At 42.4% G+C, this 18965-nt stretch overlaps 1 protein-coding gene across 1 annotated transcript in view; it reads left to right on the top strand.

Moving 5' to 3' along the window:
- The first annotated feature begins 587 nt into the window (after window positions 1-587).
- Window positions 588-18965, top strand: part of LOC139545995 (mucin-22-like) — a 62422-nt gene continuing 44044 nt past the window's right edge. The window contains exons 1-2 of the mRNA XM_071354259.1: window positions 588-623; window positions 860-984. Coding sequence (XP_071210360.1) covers window positions 588-623; window positions 860-984 — 161 coding nt within the window. The remainder of the gene's footprint in view (window positions 624-859; window positions 985-18965) is intronic.

Here is an 18965-nt window from a genome sequence, read left to right as displayed (position 1 = left end):
TAATCGCATTAGCCTACTTTAGTTCAACCGTACCGTGGACAGGACACCGATCCTGAAGAAGTTTTAAAACCTTCTCTAACCAGAAACCGTGGATCGATGGCAGCATTCGCGCAAATCTGAAAGCATGAACCACCGCTTTTAATCATGGCAAGGCGACTGGAAACATGACCGAATACCAACAGTGTATCTATTCCCTCCGCAAGGCATTCAAACAAGCAATGCGTCAGTATAGAGACAAAGCTGAGTCGCAATTAAACGGCTCAAACACGAGACGTATGTGGCAGGGTCTACAGTCAATCACGGATTACCACAAGAAAACCAGCCCCGTTTCGGACATCGACGTCTTGCTCCCAGACAAATTAAACAACTTATTTGCTCGCTTTGAGAACAATACAGTGCCAATGACACGGCCCGCTACCAAAGCCTGTGGGCTCTCATTCACCGTGGCCAATGTGAGTAAAACATTTAAATGTGTTAACCCTCGCAAGGTTGTCGGCCCAGACAGCATCCCTAGCTGCGTCCTCAGAGCATGCGCAGACCAGCAGGCTGGTGTGTTTATGGACATATTCAATGCCTCATGCCTCAAGATGTCCACCATTGTTCCTGTTCCCAAGAAAGCTAAGGTAAGTGACCTAAATGACTATCGCTCCGTAGCACTCACTTCTGTCATCATGAAGTGCTTTGAGAGACTAGTCAAGGATCATATCCCCTCCACCCTATCTGACACCCTAGACCCACTCCCATTTGCTTACCGACCCAATAGGTCCACAGACGACGCAATCGCCATCACACTGCACACTGCCGTATCCCATCTGAACAAGAGGAATACCTATGTAAGAATGCTGTTCATTAACTACAGCTCGACTTCATCGACCCCGACCCTGTGCAACTGGGTCCTGGACTTTCTGACGGGCAGCCTCCGGTGGTGAGGGAAGGAAACAACATCTCCACTCTGCTGATCCTCAACACTGGTGCCCCACAAGGGTACGTTCTCAGCCCTCTCGTGTACTCCGTGTTCACCCATGACTGCATGGCCACGCACGCCTCCAACTCAATCATCAAGTTTGCAGACGACACGACAGTGGTAGGCTTAATTACCAACAATGACGAGATGGCCTACAGGGAGGAGGTGAGTGCGCTCGGAGTGTGGTATCAGGAAAATATCCTCTCACTCAACATCAACAAAACAAAGGAGATTATCGTGGACTACAGGAAACAACAGATCACATCGACGGGAAAGCAGTGGAGAAGGTGGAAAGTTTTAAGTTCCTCGGCGTATTCATCACGGACAAACTGAAATGGTCCACCCACACAGACAGTGTGGTGAAGAAGACGCAACAGTGACTCTTCAACCTCAGGAGGCTGAAGAAATGTGTCTTGTCACCTAAAACACTCACAAACTTTTACAGATGCACAATCGAGAGCATCCTGTCGGGCTGTATCACCGCCTGGTACGGCAACTCTTCCGCCCACAACCACAAGGCTCTCCAGAGGGTAGTGAGGTCTGCACAACACATCACCGGGGGCAAACTACCTGCCCCCCAGGACACCTACAGCACCCGATGTCACAGGAAGGTGAGCAGAGCAACAAATCCAACCCCCACCGCAACACCCACCCAGCCCTATCCTACTATGACCTAAGTGGTATGTATCAGATGCTCAACATGGTGTGCTCATAACCTACTGTAATGGTCCGAGCCTAAACACAAAGTTGTTACTATGTCATCCCGGAATATACAAGGTCTGAGTTAATCTGCCTTTGGCTTTAAGAGCAGGAACCCAAACTACACAAAGTGACTTGTCCTTCTACTAGAATCATGGTATAGAGGAGACGGACTCACTGGTTGCCCTCTAGGTTACAGAGAGCTGGTAGTCCCATCCACCAAACTACCAGGTGGGTGGTTTAGAGGAGACGGACCCACTGGTTGCCCTCTAGGTTACAGAGAGCTGGTAGTCCCATCCACCACACTACCAGGTGGGTGGTATAGAGGAGACGGACTCACTGGTTGCCCTCTAGGTTACAGAGAGCTGGTAGTCCCATCCAGCACACTACCAGGTGGGTGGTATAGAGGAGACGGACCCACTGGTTCCCCTCTAGGTTACAGAGAGCTGGTAGTCCCATCCACCACACTACCAGGTGTGAAACAAGGATATTTTACACTTCGCTAGAAATTTCAAAGGAAATAATCTCAACGGAGAAAAATGTCCTCCTGTGTGCTACCTATATCCCCCCACTAGAATCCCCATACTTTAAAGATGACATATTCTCCATCCTAGAGGGGGAAATCAATCATTTCCAGGCCCAGGGACATGTGCTAGTCTGTGGTGACCTAAACTCCAGATCTGGACAAGAACCTGATACTCTCAGTACACAGGGGGACAAACACCGACCTGGAAATAACAGCATTCTCTCCCTAATAGGTCCCCTGAGACACAAAAAATGACAAAACAACAAACAAAAATGAGTCACAACTCTTGCAGATCTGTTGCATGCTGGGTCTGTACATTGGCAATGGAAGGCTTTGAGGGAACTCCTACGGTATACTTATAGCTCATCTCTTGGCAGTAGTACTGTAGATTACGTTACCAGAGTATGTCCTGGTCTGTTATAATAGAGACAGTAGAGACAGTAGACCTTGTTCCATATTATGTCCTGGTCTGTTATAATAGAGACAGTAGACCTTGTTCCATATTATGTCCTGGTCTGTTATAATAGAGACAGCAGACCTTGTTCCAGAGTATGTCCTGGTCTGTTATAATAGAGACAGGAGACCTTGTTCCATATTATGTCCTGGTCTGTTATAATAGAGACAGAAGACCTTGTTCCATATTATGTCCTGGTCTGTTATAACAGAGACAGTAGACCTTGTTCTAGAGTATGTCCTGGTCTGTTATAATAGAGACAGTAGACCTTGTTCCATATTATGTCCTGGTCTGTTATAATAGAGACAGTAGAGACAGTAGACCTTGTTCCATATTATGTCCTGGTCTGTTATAATAGAGACAGCAGACCTTGTTCCATATTATGTCCTGGTCTGTTATAATAGAGACAGGAGACCTTGTTCCATATTATGTCCTGGTCTGTTATAATAGAGACAGTAGAGACAGTAGACCTTGTTCCATATTATGTCCTGGTCTGTTATAACAGAGACAGTAGACCTTGTTCCATATTATGTCCTGGTCTGTTATAATAGAGACAGGAGACCTTGTTCCATATTATGTCCTGGTCTGTTATAATAGAGACAGTAGAGACAGTAGACCTTGTTCCATATTATGTCCTGGTCTGTTATAATAGAGACAGTAGACCTTGTTCCATATTATGTCCTGGTCTGTTATAATAGAGACAGTAGACCTTGTTCCATATTATGTCCTGGTCTGTTATAACAGAGACAGTAGACCTTGTTCTAGAGTATGTCCTGGTCTGTTATAATAGAGACAGGAGACCTTGTTCCATATTATGTCCTGGTCTGTTATAACAGAGACAGTAGACCTTGTTCTAGAGTATGTCCTGGTCTGTTATAATAGAGACAGTAGACCTTGTTCTAGAGTATGTCCTGGTCTGTTATAATAGAGACAGTAGACCTTGTTCCATATTATGTCCTGGTCTGTTATAATAGAGACAGGAGACCTTGTTCTAGAGTATGTCCTGGTCTGTTATAATAGAGACAGTAGACCTTGTTCCATATTATGTCCTGGTCTGTTATAATAGAGACAGTAGAGACAGTAGACCTTGTTCCATATTATGTCCTGGTCTGTTATAATAGAGACAGTTGGGACAGTAGACCTTGTTCCATATTATGTCCTGGTCTGTTATAATAGAGACAGTTGGGACAGTAGACCTTGTTCCAGAGTATGTCCTGGTCTGTTATAATACAAGAGACAACAGTTCCCACCTCTTTGGTAACCATGACAACAACCATTCATAGCATTTATTGAATTAAATTGAGAGGGAGAGAGACAGAAAGAGAGGAAGATACGGTGAGGAGAAAGAGAGAGGAAAGAGAGAGGAAAGAGAGAGAGATATACATAGAGGGAGAGGGATAGAGGGAGAGGGACAGAGAGAGAGAGAGAGAGAGAGAGAGAGAGAGAGAGAGGAGAGAGACAGAGAGAGAGAGAGAGAGACAGAGAGAGAGAGAGAGACAGAGCGAGAGAGAGAGAAGGAGAGAGACAGAGAGAAGGAGAGAGAAGGAGAGAGAAGGAGAGAGGGTGAGAGAGGGAGAGAGAGGGAGATACGGTGAGGAGAAAGAGAGAGGAAGAGAGAGAGAGATACAAAGAGGGGTGAGAGAGAGAGTGTCACGCCCTGCCCATAGAGAGCTGTTTATTCTCTATGTTGGTTGGGGCGTGACAGTGACTAGGGTGGGTTATCTAGGTGATTAATTATCTATGTTGGCCTGGTATGGTTGCCAATCAGAGGCAGCTGTTTATCGTTGTCTCTGATTGGGGATCATATTTAGGCAGCCATTTCCCCATTGTGCTTTGTGGGATCTTGTCTAAGTACAGTTGCCTGCGAGCACTACATTTGAGCTTCACGTTTCGTTTCACGCTTTATTGTTTTTTCTTTGAGTTTCTCTTCCAAATAAAGAGGATGGAAACATACCACGCCTCATCTTGGTCCACTCATTATAACGATCGTGACAGAGAGAGAGATATGGTGAAGGAGAGAGAAACAGAGGGAAGAAACGGTGTCTGCAGCACCTGGCCTCACCCTACTAGAATCTGAAGTCAAATGTCTACTGTTTGCTGATGATCTGGTGCTTCTGTCCCCACCAAGGAGGGCCTACAGCAGCACCTAGATCAACTGCACAGATTCTGTCAGACATGGGCTCTGACAGTAAATCTCAGTAAGACCAACATAATGGTGTTCCAAAAAAGGTCCAGTCGCCAGGACCACAAATACAAATTCCATCTAGACACCGCTGCCCTAGAGCACACAAAAAAACTACACATACATCTGGGCCACAGGTAACTTCCACAAAGCTGTGAACGATCTGAGAGACAAGGCAAGAAGGGCCTTCTACGCCATCGAAAGGAACATACCAATTAGGATCTGGCTAAAAATACTTGAATCAGTTATTGCCCTTTATGGTTGTGAGTTCTGGGGTCCGCTCACCAACCAATAATTCATAAAATGGGACAAACACCAAATTGAGAATCTGCATGTAGAATTCTGCAAAAATATCTTCAGTGTAGAATGTAGAACATCAAATGATGCATGCAGAGCAGAATTAGGCCGATACCCACTAATGATCCAAATCCAGAAAAGAGTCGTTCAATTCTACAACCACCTAAAAGGAAGTGATTCCCAAACCTTCCATAACAAAGCCATCACCTACAGAGAGATGAACCTGGAGAAGAGTCCCCTAAGCAAGTTGGTGTTGGGGCCCCAGGTCAGCAACACAATTAGACCCAACCAAATCTTGAAAAAACTAAAAGATAATTACTTGACACATTGGAAAGAATTAACAAAAAACCTGAGCAAACTAGAATGCTATTTGGCCCTAAACAGAGAGTACACAGTGGCAGAATACATGACTATGTACAGACTCAGTGAGCATAGCCTTGCTATTGAGAGAGACTGCTATAGGCAGACCTGGCTCTCAAGAGAAGACAGGCTATGTGCACACTGCCCACAAAATAAAGTGGAAACTGAGCTGCACTTCCTAACCTCCAACCAAATGTATGACCATATTAGAGACACATATTTCCCTCAGATTACACAGACCCACAAAGAATTTGAAAATAAATGCGATTTTGATAAACTCCCATATCTACTGGGTGAAATTCCACAGTGTGCCATCACAGCAGCAAGATGTGTGACCATATTAATGTTTATTTATTTCCCCTTTCATACATCGTTACAACACTGTATATATACATAATATGACATTTGAAAATGTCTTTATTCTTTTGGAACTTCTTGTGAGTGTAATGTTTACTGTTCATTTCACTTTTGTTTATTATCTATTTCAATTGCTTTGGCAATGTAAACATATGTTTCCCATGCCAATAAAGCCCCTTAAATTGAATAGAGAGAGAGAGACAGAGAGAAAGAGAGAGAGAGAGAGAGAGAGAGAGAGAGAGAGAGAGAGAGAGAGAGAGAGAGAGAGAGAGAGAGAGAGAGAGAGAGAGAGAGAGAGAGAGAGAGAGAGAGAGAGAGAGAGAGAGAGAGAGAGAGAGAGAGAGAGAGAGAGAGAGAGAGAGAGAAGGAGAGAGACAGAGAGAGAGAGAGAGAGACAGAGAGAGAGAGAGAGACAGAGCGAGAGAGAGAGAGGGAGAGAGACAGAGAGAAGGAGAGAGAAGGAGAGAGAAGGAGAGAGGGTGAGAGAGGGAGAGAGAGGGAGATACGGTGAGGAGAAAGAGAGAGGAAGAGAGAGAGAGATACAAAGAGGGGTGAGAGAGAGAGTGTCACGCCCTGCCCATAGAGAGCTGTTTATTCTCTATGTTGGTTGGGGCGTGACAGTGACTAGGGTGGGTTATCTAGGTGATTAATTATCTATGTTGGCCTGGTATGGTTGCCAATCAGAGGCAGCTGTTTATCGTTGTCTCTGATTGGGGATCATATTTAGGCAGCCATTTCCCCATTGTGCTTTGTGGGATCTTGTCTAAGTACAGTTGCCTGCGAGCACTACATTTGAGCTTCACGTTTCGTTTCACGCTTTATTGTTTTTTCTTTGAGTTTCTCTTCCAAATAAAGAGGATGGAAACATACCACGCCTCATCTTGGTCCACTCATTATAACGATCGTGACAGAGAGAGAGATATGGTGAAGGAGAGAGAAACAGAGGGAAGAAACGGTGTCTGCAGCACCTGGCCTCACCCTACTAGAATCTGAAGTCAAATGTCTACTGTTTGCTGATGATCTGGTGCTTCTGTCCCCACCAAGGAGGGCCTACAGCAGCACCTAGATCAACTGCACAGATTCTGTCAGACATGGGCTCTGACAGTAAATCTCAGTAAGACCAACATAATGGTGTTCCAAAAAAGGTCCAGTCGCCAGGACCACAAATACAAATTCCATCTAGACACCGCTGCCCTAGAGCACACAAAAAAACTACACATACATCTGGGCCACAGGTAACTTCCACAAAGCTGTGAACGATCTGAGAGACAAGGCAAGAAGGGCCTTCTACGCCATCGAAAGGAACATACCAATTAGGATCTGGCTAAAAATACTTGAATCAGTTATTGCCCTTTATGGTTGTGAGTTCTGGGGTCCGCTCACCAACCAATAATTCATAAAATGGGACAAACACCAAATTGAGAATCTGCATGTAGAATTCTGCAAAAATATCTTCAGTGTAGAATGTAGAACATCAAATGATGCATGCAGAGCAGAATTAGGCCGATACCCACTAATGATCCAAATCCAGAAAAGAGTCGTTCAATTCTACAACCACCTAAAAGGAAGTGATTCCCAAACCTTCCATAACAAAGCCATCACCTACAGAGAGATGAACCTGGAGAAGAGTCCCCTAAGCAAGTTGGTGTTGGGGCCCCAGGTCAGCAACACAATTAGACCCAACCAAATCTTGAAAAAACTAAAAGATAATTACTTGACACATTGGAAAGAATTAACAAAAAACCTGAGCAAACTAGAATGCTATTTGGCCCTAAACAGAGAGTACACAGTGGCAGAATACATGACTATGTACAGACTCAGTGAGCATAGCCTTGCTATTGAGAGAGACTGCTATAGGCAGACCTGGCTCTCAAGAGAAGACAGGCTATGTGCACACTGCCCACAAAATAAAGTGGAAACTGAGCTGCACTTCCTAACCTCCAACCAAATGTATGACCATATTAGAGACACATATTTCCCTCAGATTACACAGACCCACAAAGAATTTTAAAATAAATGCGATTTTGATAAACTCCCATATCTACTGGGTGAAATTCCACAGTGTGCCATCACAGCAGCAAGATTTGTGACCATATTAATGTTTATTTATTTCCCCTTTCATACATCGTTACAACACTGTATATATACATAATATGACATTTGAAAATGTCTTTATTCTTTTGGAACTTCTTGTGAGTGTAATGTTTACTGTTCATTTCACTTTTGTTTATTATCTATTTCAATTGCTTTGGCAATGTAAACATATGTTTCCCATGCCAATAAAGCCCCTTAAATTGAATAGAGAGAGAGAGACAGAGAGACAGAGAGAGAGAGAGAGAGAGAGAGAGAGAGAGAGAGAGAGAGAGAGAGAGAGAGAGAGAGAGAGAGAGAGAGAGAGAGAGAGAGAGAGAGAGAGAGAGAGAGAGACGGTGAGTAGAGAGAGAGAAAGAGACAGGAGGAAGGAGACAGAGAGAGGGAGATACAGTGAAGAATAGAGAGAGGGAGAGGTGGTGAGGAGGGAGAGAGAGCCAGAGAGAGATGGAGAGACAGTGAGGAAAGAGAGAGAGAGGGGGGGGGAGAGGGAGAAAGGGAGAGAGAGCACTTACGCCAAAGTCACAGGGAATTCTGGGAAGCGTGATGTGCTCTCCTCGGGAAGACCTTTAATCACGCTGAGATTACTCCTGCACCCACACACACACACACACACACACACACACACACACACACACACACACACACACACACACACACACACACACACACACACACACACACACACACACACACACACACACACACACACACACACACACACACACACACACACACACACACACACACACACACCTGTCTCTCACTTACGAGCGGCAGAGACTCACCTTTGTTCATGCGGTTAACATCTTCCACAGATTGGGGGCTGCGAGGGTCACAATGCAAGCAGTCAGAGAATAAGTTGTCGCTGGCATTGATTTGACTCTTTATTCACAGTAGCTTTGAGCGTAGCGTAGTCTGTGTATGTTAACAGGTAGAACAATATGTGTAGTGTAGTGTAGTCTGTGTACGATATCAGGCAGAACAATATGTGTTTTAGAGTCAGAAAATAGCATCAAAATAATCACTCCTCTCCACTTTTTTGATTTGCCTGATGTGCACACTTAACTTAATTAACTTAGTTAATTTCCCTTTCACTACTGTTTTCATATAAATGTTTACAGTATTATAGCAACTAGGACTCAAAGTCTCACGTCACAATTAGACGTTCATCCTTGTTTTTCAAACATCAAATTTCAACGTTTTTTTTTCCAAACGTCAAATTTCGAAGTGTTTAAGGTTAAGTTTAGGCATGTCCTCAGACATGGATGGAAGTTGAATACCGACTTGTATCATGTGTGACCTGGCTGATTTATACACCTCTTCTATTCATTTCCACATCTCTTTCACTGTCTCTGAAATATATTCATTCCTATTTGTGAAATAAACGACACTGAAATCAGTCAATAGAAATTAATTCATTAGGCCCTAATCTATGGATTTCACATGACTGGGAATACAGATGTTAATCTGTTGATCACAGATACCTTAACAAAAGGTTTGGGCATGGATCAGTGCCTGGTGTGACCACCATTTGCCTCATGCAGCGCGACACATCTCCTTCGCATAGAGTTGATCAGGATGTTGATTGTGGCCTGTGGAATGTTGTCCCACTCCTCTTCAATGGCTGTGTAAAGTTTGCTGGATATTGGCGGGAACTGGAACATGCTGTCGTACAAGTCGATCCAGAGCATCCCAAACATGCTCAATGGGTGACATGTCTGGTGAATATGCAGGCCATGGGAAGAACTGGGACATGTTCAGCTTCCAGGAATTGTGTATAGATTGGGCAAACCGCTCGCCCACACGACGCTATACATGCTGTCTGCCATCTGCCAGGTACAGTTGAAACCGTGAAGAGTACACTTCTCCAGCATTCCAGTGGCCATCGAAGGTGAGCATTTGCCCACTGAAGTCGGTTACGGGGCCGAACTGCAGTCAAGACCCTGATGAGGACAACAAGCATGCAGATGAGCTTCCCTGAGACGGTTTCTGACAGCTGTCCGGGTTGGCTGGTCTCAGACCATCCTGCAGGTGAAGAAGCCGGATGTGGAGGTCCTGGGCTGGCGTGGTAACACGTGGTCTGCGGTTGTGAGGCCGGATGGATGTACTACAAAATTCTCTAAAACAACATTGGACATGGCTTATGATAGAGAAATAAACAATAAAATTCTCTGTCAACATCTCCGGTGGACATTCCTGCAGTCAGCATCCCAATTGCACGCTCCCTCAAAACTAGAGATATCTGTGTCATTGTGTTGTGTGACAAAACAGCACATTTTAGAGTGCTCATTTATCTTCATTGACAGCCTAGGAACAATGGGTTAACTGCCTTGTTCAGGGGCAGAACGACAGATGTTTCACCTTGTCGGCTCGTGGACTCGATCTTGCAACCTTTCAGTTGCTAATCCAACGCTCTAACCACTAGGCTACGCTGCCACCCATAGTGTATCATACGAATGATATGTGCCAACTAAAATATTATAATACTAAAATAATAATAATATGTTAAATATTTGTCCAAAATACACTACAATATTTACTGAGCTTTCTTATATATCCTATATATAGGACGGATACTTCAACATTTTTTATACCTAAAGGGGTCCTATAATTTAAAATCAAAAAGCTTTCTATGCTAGTGGCTGAGTGATGTGATGGCTGTGTAGATCCGTCTATGTGTTGTATTTCTATGGTCGTTTCTGAGTGATGTGGTGGCTGTGTAGATCAGTCTATGCTTTGTATTTCTATGCTAGTGGCTGAGCGATGTGGTGGCTGTGTAGATCAGTCTATGCTTTGTATTTCTATGCTAGTGGCTGAGTGATGTGGTGGCTGTGTAGATCAGTCTATGCTTTGTATTTCTATGCTAGTGGCTGAGTGATGTGGTGGCTGTGTAGATCGGTCTATGTGTTGTATTTCTATGGTAGTGGCTGAGTGATGTGGTGGCTGTGTAGATCGGTATATGTGTTGTATTTCTATGGTCGTTTCTGAGTGATGTGGTGGCTGTGTAGATCAGTCTATGTGTTGTATTTCTATGCTAGTGGCTGAGCGATGTGGTGGCTGTGTAGATCAGTCTGTGCTTTGTATTTCTATGCTAGTGGCTGAGTGATGTGGTGGCTGTGTAGATCGGTCTATGTGTAGTATTTCTATGGTAGTGGCTGAGTGATGTGGTGGCTGTGTAGATCAGTCTATGCTTTGTATTTCTATGGTCGTTTCTGAGCGATGTGATGGCTGTGTAGATCAGTCTATGCTTTGTATTTCTATGCTAGTGGCTGAGCGATGTGGTGGCTGTGTAGATCAGTCTATGCTTTGTATTTCTATGCTAGTGGCTGAGTGATGTGGTGGCTGTGTAGATCAGTCTATGCTTTGTATTTCTATGCTAGTGGCTGAGTGATGTGGTGGCTGTGTAGATCAGTCTATGCGTTGTATTTCTATGGTCGTTTCTGAGCGATGTGATGGCTCTGTAGATCCGTCTTGTGATTCCTGAGCTGTTGGACAGAATGAGCACAGAATAGAACAGAATAGAACAGAATAGAACAGAATAGAACAGAATAGAACAGAATAGGCCTACTGACTGCATTACAGCAACAGATGGGGACTTTAACAGGATTTTAGGGCCAAGAGCCTCTTAAACATGCTTAAAATATAAACTAGTTTAGTGACCACTGTCTGTTCTGATACTCATCTAGCTTGTTGCCACAACATCAAACTATTATAATTTTGTCACATATTACTTGTAATTTATGGTGAAATATTACTCGTATGAAAATGGATTTCAAAAAGGCATTTTACCAAAATAAAACTACCTTTAAATTGGTCAAAATCTACTTCATCTTTAATCTTCTGTCACAAAACACCAAATCAGTCATCTTAATTTAGCTAATATCGTTGTGTCTTGACAGTGGGATTGCATATAGTATTAGAGTTTCCACCTCTGACATGTCCTATAGATTGTTTTCCAGGCTGGGTGGATAGGAGAAGAGGTAATATCCTAAAAGCACTTGGTTAGTCGAAATGTAACTGTGTGTGTGTGTGTGTGTGTGTGTGTGTGTGTGTGTGTGTGTGTGTCTGTGTGTGTTTGTGTCATGTTCTTCCTAGCTGTGAAGAAGTCATGTTCAGTGTAAAAACATACGGCTCCAGCCAGTGAATCCCCTCCTATCGCGGTTGAAAGATCAGTGAAATCTGCCCTGAAAAACAACCTTAAAAGCTTTTCCAATATGAAAATATGAAACCTAACACCCACAGTCCAATTTTTTTTTTTTTAAACAACGACCCAATAACCATGAAATATGAAAGACCCGTACACACAGTCTACACACAACACAAAAAGGAGGAGAGGAAGCGAGGGACAAATATCTCTCTATTTCTGGCATCTGCTGTCCGGCGTGATGCTCCATCTCTGCGAGGAAAGCTCCGGAGAGAGAGAGAGAGAGTGAAAGGAGATTATGTTCAAGCTAAATGGAGCTTTTACATTTTCTTTTTTTAAATCCTGCCCCCGAGGCCTAATCTAATCTTATCCGCCTCAATCCAATTTTTTATGCCGGCTACACATGGGATTATAGTGGTGCTGCAGTGGGCTTTGTATGCCTTTTGACAACACAGCCAGAAGACCATCTGTGTGTAGTAGAGCGTGTGTCTGTGTGTGTGTGTGTGTGTGTCTGTGTCTGTGTCTGTGTCTGTCTCTGTGTGTGTGTGTGTGTGTGTGTGTGTGTGTCTGTGTCTGTGTCTGTGTGTGTGTGTGTGTGTGTGTGTGTGTGTGTGTGTGTGTGTGTGTGTGTGTGTGTGTGTGTGTGTGTGTGTGTGTGTGTGTGTGTGTGTGTGTGTGTGTGTGTGTGTGTGTGTGTGTGTGTGTGTGTTCAGTGACAGACAAAAGGTCAACATGGTGGTTTGATGTTAACAGTGGGAGTTCTTATGGGGACATAAGATATAACACACACCAGATAATAGTCATAGTGATCACAACCCTATGAAGGGGGCAGATATACATACTGTGTTGTCATAGTGATCACAACCCTATGAAGGGGACAGATATACATACTGTGTTGTCATAGTGATCACAACCCTATGAAGGGGACAGATATACATACTGTGTTGTCATAGTGATCACAACCCTATGAAGGGGACAGATATATATATAATGTGTTGTCATAGTGATCACAACCCTATGATGGGGACATATATATATATAATGTGTTGTCATAGTGATCACAACCCTATGAAGGGGACAGATATACATACTGTGTTGTCATAGTGATCACAACCCTATGAAGGGGACAGATATACATAATGTGTTGTCATAGTGATCACAACCCTATGAAGGGGACAGATATACATACTGTGTTGTCATAGTGATCACAACCCTATGAAGGGGACAGATATACATACTGTGTTGTCATAGTGATCACAACCCTATGAAGGGGACAGATATACATACTGTGTTGTCATAGTGATCACAACCCTATGAAGGGGACAGATATACATAATGTGTTGTCATAGTGATCACAACCCTATGAAGGGGACATATATATATATAATGTGTTGTCATAGTGATCACAACCCTATGAAGGGGACAGATATACATAATGTGTTGTCATAGTGATCACAACCCTATGAAGGGGACAGATATACATAATGTGTTGTCATAGTGATCACAACCCTATGAAGGGGACAGATATACATACTGTGTTGTCATAGTGATCACAACCCTATGAAGGGGACAGATATACATAATGTGTTGTCATAGTGATCACAACCCTATGAAGGGGACATATATATATATAATGTGTTGTCATAGTGATCACAACCCTATGAAGGGGACAGATATACATAATGTGTTGTCATAGTGATCACAACCCTATGAAGGGGACAGATATACATACTGTGTTGTCATAGTGATCACAACCCTATGAAGGGGACATATATACATACTGTGTTGTCATAGTGATCACAACCCTATGAAGGGGACAGATGTACATAATGTGTTGTCATAGTGATCACAACCCTATGATGGGGACAGATATACATACTGTGTTGTCATAGTGATCACAACCCTATGAAGGGGACATATATACATACTGTGTTGTCATAGTGATCACAACCCTATGAAGGGGACAGATGTACATAATGTGTTGTCATAGTGATCACAACCCTATGATGGGGACAGATATACATACTGTGTTGTCATAGTGATCACAACCCTATGAAGGGGACAGATATACATAATGTGTTGTCATAGTGATCACAACCCTATGAAGGGGACAGATATACATAATGTGTTGTCATAGTGATCACATCCCTATGAAGGGGACAGATATACATACTGTGTTGTCATAGTGATCACAACCCTATGAAGGGGACAGATATACATACTGTGTTGTCATAGTGATCACAACCCTATGAAGGGGGCAGATATACATAATGTGTTGTCATAGTGATCACAACCCTATGATGGGGACAGATATACATAATGTGTTGTCATAGTGATCACAACCCTATGAAGGGGGCAGATATACATAATGTGTTGTCATAGTGATCACAACCCTATGATGGGGACAGATATACATAATGTGTTGTCATAGTGATCACATCCCTATGATGGGGACAGATATACATAATGTGTTGTCATAGTGATCACAACCCTATGAAGGGGACAGATATACATACTGTGTTGTCATAGTGATCACAACCCTATGAAGGGGACAGATATACATAATGTGTTGTCATAGTGATCACAACCCTATGAAGGGGACAGATATACATACTGTGTTGTCATAGTGATCACAACCCTATGAAGGGGACAGATATACATACTGTGTTGTCATAGTGATCACATCCCTATGAAGGGGACAGATATACATACTGTGTTGTCATAGTGATCACATCCCTATGAAGGGGACAGATATACATACTGTGTTGTCATAGTGATCACAACCCTATGAAGGGGACAGATATACATACTGTGTTGTCATAGTGATCACATCCCTATGAAGGGGACAGATATACATACTGTGTTGTCATAGTGATCACAACCCTATGAAGGGGACAGATATACATAATGTGTTGTCATAGTGATCACAACCCTATGAAGGGGACAGATATACATACTGTGTTGTCATAGTGATCACAACCCTATGAAGGGGGCAGATATACATACTGTGTTGTCATAGTGATCACAACCCTATGAAGGGGACAGATATATATAATGTGTTGTCATAGTGATCACAACCCTATGAAGGGGACAGATATACATACTGTGTTGTCATAGTGATCACAACCCTATGAAGGGGACAGATATACATAATGTGTTGTCATAGTGATCACAACCCTATGAAGGGGACAGATATACATACTGTGTTGTCATAGTGATCACAACCCTATGAAGGGGACAGATATATATAATGTGTTGTCATAGTGATCACAACCCTATGAAGGGGACAGATATACATACTGTGTTGTCATAGTGATCACAACCCTATGAAGGGGACAGATATACATACTGTGTTGTCATAGTGATCACAACCCTATGAAGGGGACAGATATACATAATGTGTTGTCATAGTGATCACAACCCTATGAAGGGGACAGATATATATAATGTGTTGTCATAGTGATCACATCCCTATGAAGGGGACAGATATACATAATGTGTTGTCATAGTGATCACAACCCTATGAAGGGGACAGATATACATAATGTGTTGTCATAGTGATCACAACCCTATGAAGGGGACAGATATACATAATGTGTTGTCATAGTGATCACAACCCTATGAAGGGGACAGATATACATACTGTGTTGTCATAGTGATCACATCCCTATGATGGGGACAGATATACATACTGTGTTGTCATAGTGATCACAACCCTATGAAGGGGACAGATATACATAATGTGTTGTCATAGTGATCACATCCCTATGATGGGGACAGATATACATAATGTGTTGTCATAGTGATCACATCCCTATGATGGGGACAGATATACATACTGTGTTGTCATAGTGATCACAACCCTATGAAGGGGACAGATATATATATTGTGTTGTCATAGTGATCACAACCCTATGAAGGGGACAGATATATATATTGTGTTGTCATAGTGATCACAACCCTATGAAGGGGACAGATATACATAATGTGTTGTCATAGTGATCACAACCCTATGAAGGGGACAGATATATATATTGTGTTGTCATAGTGATCACAACCCTATGAAGGGGACAGATATACATAATGTGTTGTCATAGTGATCACATCCCTATGATGGGGACAGATATACATACTGTGTTGTCATAGGGATCACAACCCTATGAAGGGGACAGATATACATACTGTGTTGTCATAGTGATCACAACCCTATGAAGGGGACAGATATACATACTGTGTTGTCATAGTGATCACAACCCTATGAAGGGGACAGATATATATATTGTGTTGTCATAGTGATCACAACCCTATGAAGGGGACAGATATATATATTGTGTTGTCATAGTGATCACATCCCTATGATGGGGACAGATATACATAATGTGTTGTCATAGTGATCACAACCCTATGAAGGGGACAGATATACATAATGTGTTGTCATAGTGATCACAACCCTATGAAGGGGACAGATATACATACTGTGTTGTCATAGTGATCACAACCCTATGAAGGGGACAGATATACATAATGTGTTGTCATAGTGATCACATCCCTATGATGGGGACAGATATACATACTGTGTTGTCATAGTGATCACAACCCTATGAAGGGGACAGATATACATACTGTGTTGTCATAGTGATCACAACCCTATGAAGGGGACAGATATACATACTGTGTTGTCATAGTGATCACAACCCTATGAAGGGGACAGATATATATATTGTGTTGTCATAGTGATCACAACCCTATGAAGGGGACAGATATACATAATGTGTTGTCATAGTGATCACATCCCTATGATGGGGACAGATATACATAATGTGTTGTCATAGTGATCACAACCCTATGAAGGGGACAGATATACATAATGTGTTGTCATAGTGATCACAACCCTATGAAGGGGACAGATATACATACTGTGTTGTCATAGTGATCACAACCCTATGAAGGGGACAGATATACATAATGTGTTGTCATAGTGATCACAACCCTATGAAGGGGACAGATATACATACTGTGTTGTCATAGTGATCACAACCCTATGAAGGGGACAGATATACATAATGTGTTGTCATAGTGATCACATCCCTATGAAGGGGACAGATATACATACTGTGTTGTCATAGTGATCACATCCCTATGAAGGGGACAGATATATATAATGTGTTGTCATAGTGATCACATCCCTATGAAGGGGACAGATATACATAATGTGTTGTCATAGTGATCACAACCCTATGAAGGGGACAGATATACATAATGTGTTGTCATAGTGATCACAACCCTATGAAGGGGACAGATATACATAATGTGTTGTCATAGTGATCACAACCCTATGAAGGGGACAGATATACATAATGTGTTGTCATAGTGATCACATCCCTATGATGGGGACAGATATACATACTGTGTTGTCATAGTGATCACAACCCTATGAAGGGGACAGATATATATATTGTGTTGTCATAGTGATCACAACCCTATGAAGGGGACAGATATATATATTGTGTTGTCATAGTGATCACAACCCTATGAAGGGGACAGATATACATAATGTGTTGTCATAGTGATCACAACCCTATGAAGGGGACAGATATATATATTGTGTTGTCATAGTGATCACAACCCTATGAAGGGGACAGATATACATAATGTGTTGTCATAGTGATCACATCCCTATGATGGGGACAGATATACATACTGTGTTGTCATAGTGATCACAACCCTATGAAGGGGACAGATATACATAATGTGTTGTCATAGTGATCACAACCCTATGAAGGGGACAGATATACATACTGTGTTGTCATAGTGATCACAACCCTATGAAGGGGACAGATATATATATTGTGTTGTCATAGTGATCACAACCCTATGAAGGGGACAGATATATATATTGTGTTGTCATAGTGATCACATCCCTATGATGGGGACAGATATACATAATGTGTTGTCATAGTGATCACATCCCTATGATGGGGACAGATATACATAATGTGTTGTCATAGTGATCACAACCCTATGAAGGGGACAGATATACATAATGTGTTGTCATAGTGATCACAACCCTATGAAGGGGACAGATATACATACTGTGTTGTCATAGTGATCACAACCCTATGAAGGGGACAGATATACATAATGTGTTGTCATAGTGATCACATCCCTATGATGGGGACAGATATACATACTGTGTTGTCATAGTGATCACAACCCTATGAAGGGGACAGATATACATACTGTGTTGTCATAGTGATCACAACCCTATGAAGGGGACAGATATACATACTGTGTTGTCATAGTGATCACAACCCTATGAAGGGGACAGATATATATATTGTGTTGTCATAGTGATCACAACCCTATGAAGGGGACAGATATACATAATGTGTTGTCATAGTGATCACAACCCTATGAAGGGGACAGATATACATAATGTGTTGTCATAGTGATCACATCCCTATGATGGGGACAGATATACATAATGTGTTGTCATAGTGATCACAACCCTATGAAGGGGACAGATATACATAATGTGTTGTCATAGTGATCACAACCCTATGAAGGGGACAGATATACATACTGTGTTGTCATAGTGATCACAACCCTATGAAGGGGACAGATATACATACTGTGTTGTCATAGTGATCACAACCCTATGAAGGGGACAGATATACATAATGTGTTGTCATAGTGATCACAACCCTATGAAGGGGACAGATATACATAATGTGTTGTCATAGTGATCACAACCCTATGAAGGGGACAGATATACATACTGTGTTGTCATAGTGATCACATCCCTATGATGGGGACAGATATACATAATGTGTTGTCATAGTGATCACAACCCTATGAAGGGGACAGATATACATAATGTGTTGTCAT

This window comes from Salvelinus alpinus, chromosome 19, assembly GCF_045679555.1.
Source record: "Salvelinus alpinus chromosome 19, SLU_Salpinus.1, whole genome shotgun sequence".
Classification (NCBI taxonomy): domain Eukaryota; kingdom Metazoa; phylum Chordata; class Actinopteri; order Salmoniformes; family Salmonidae; genus Salvelinus; species Salvelinus alpinus.
This window is presented reverse-complemented; position numbering and strand designations above follow the sequence as displayed.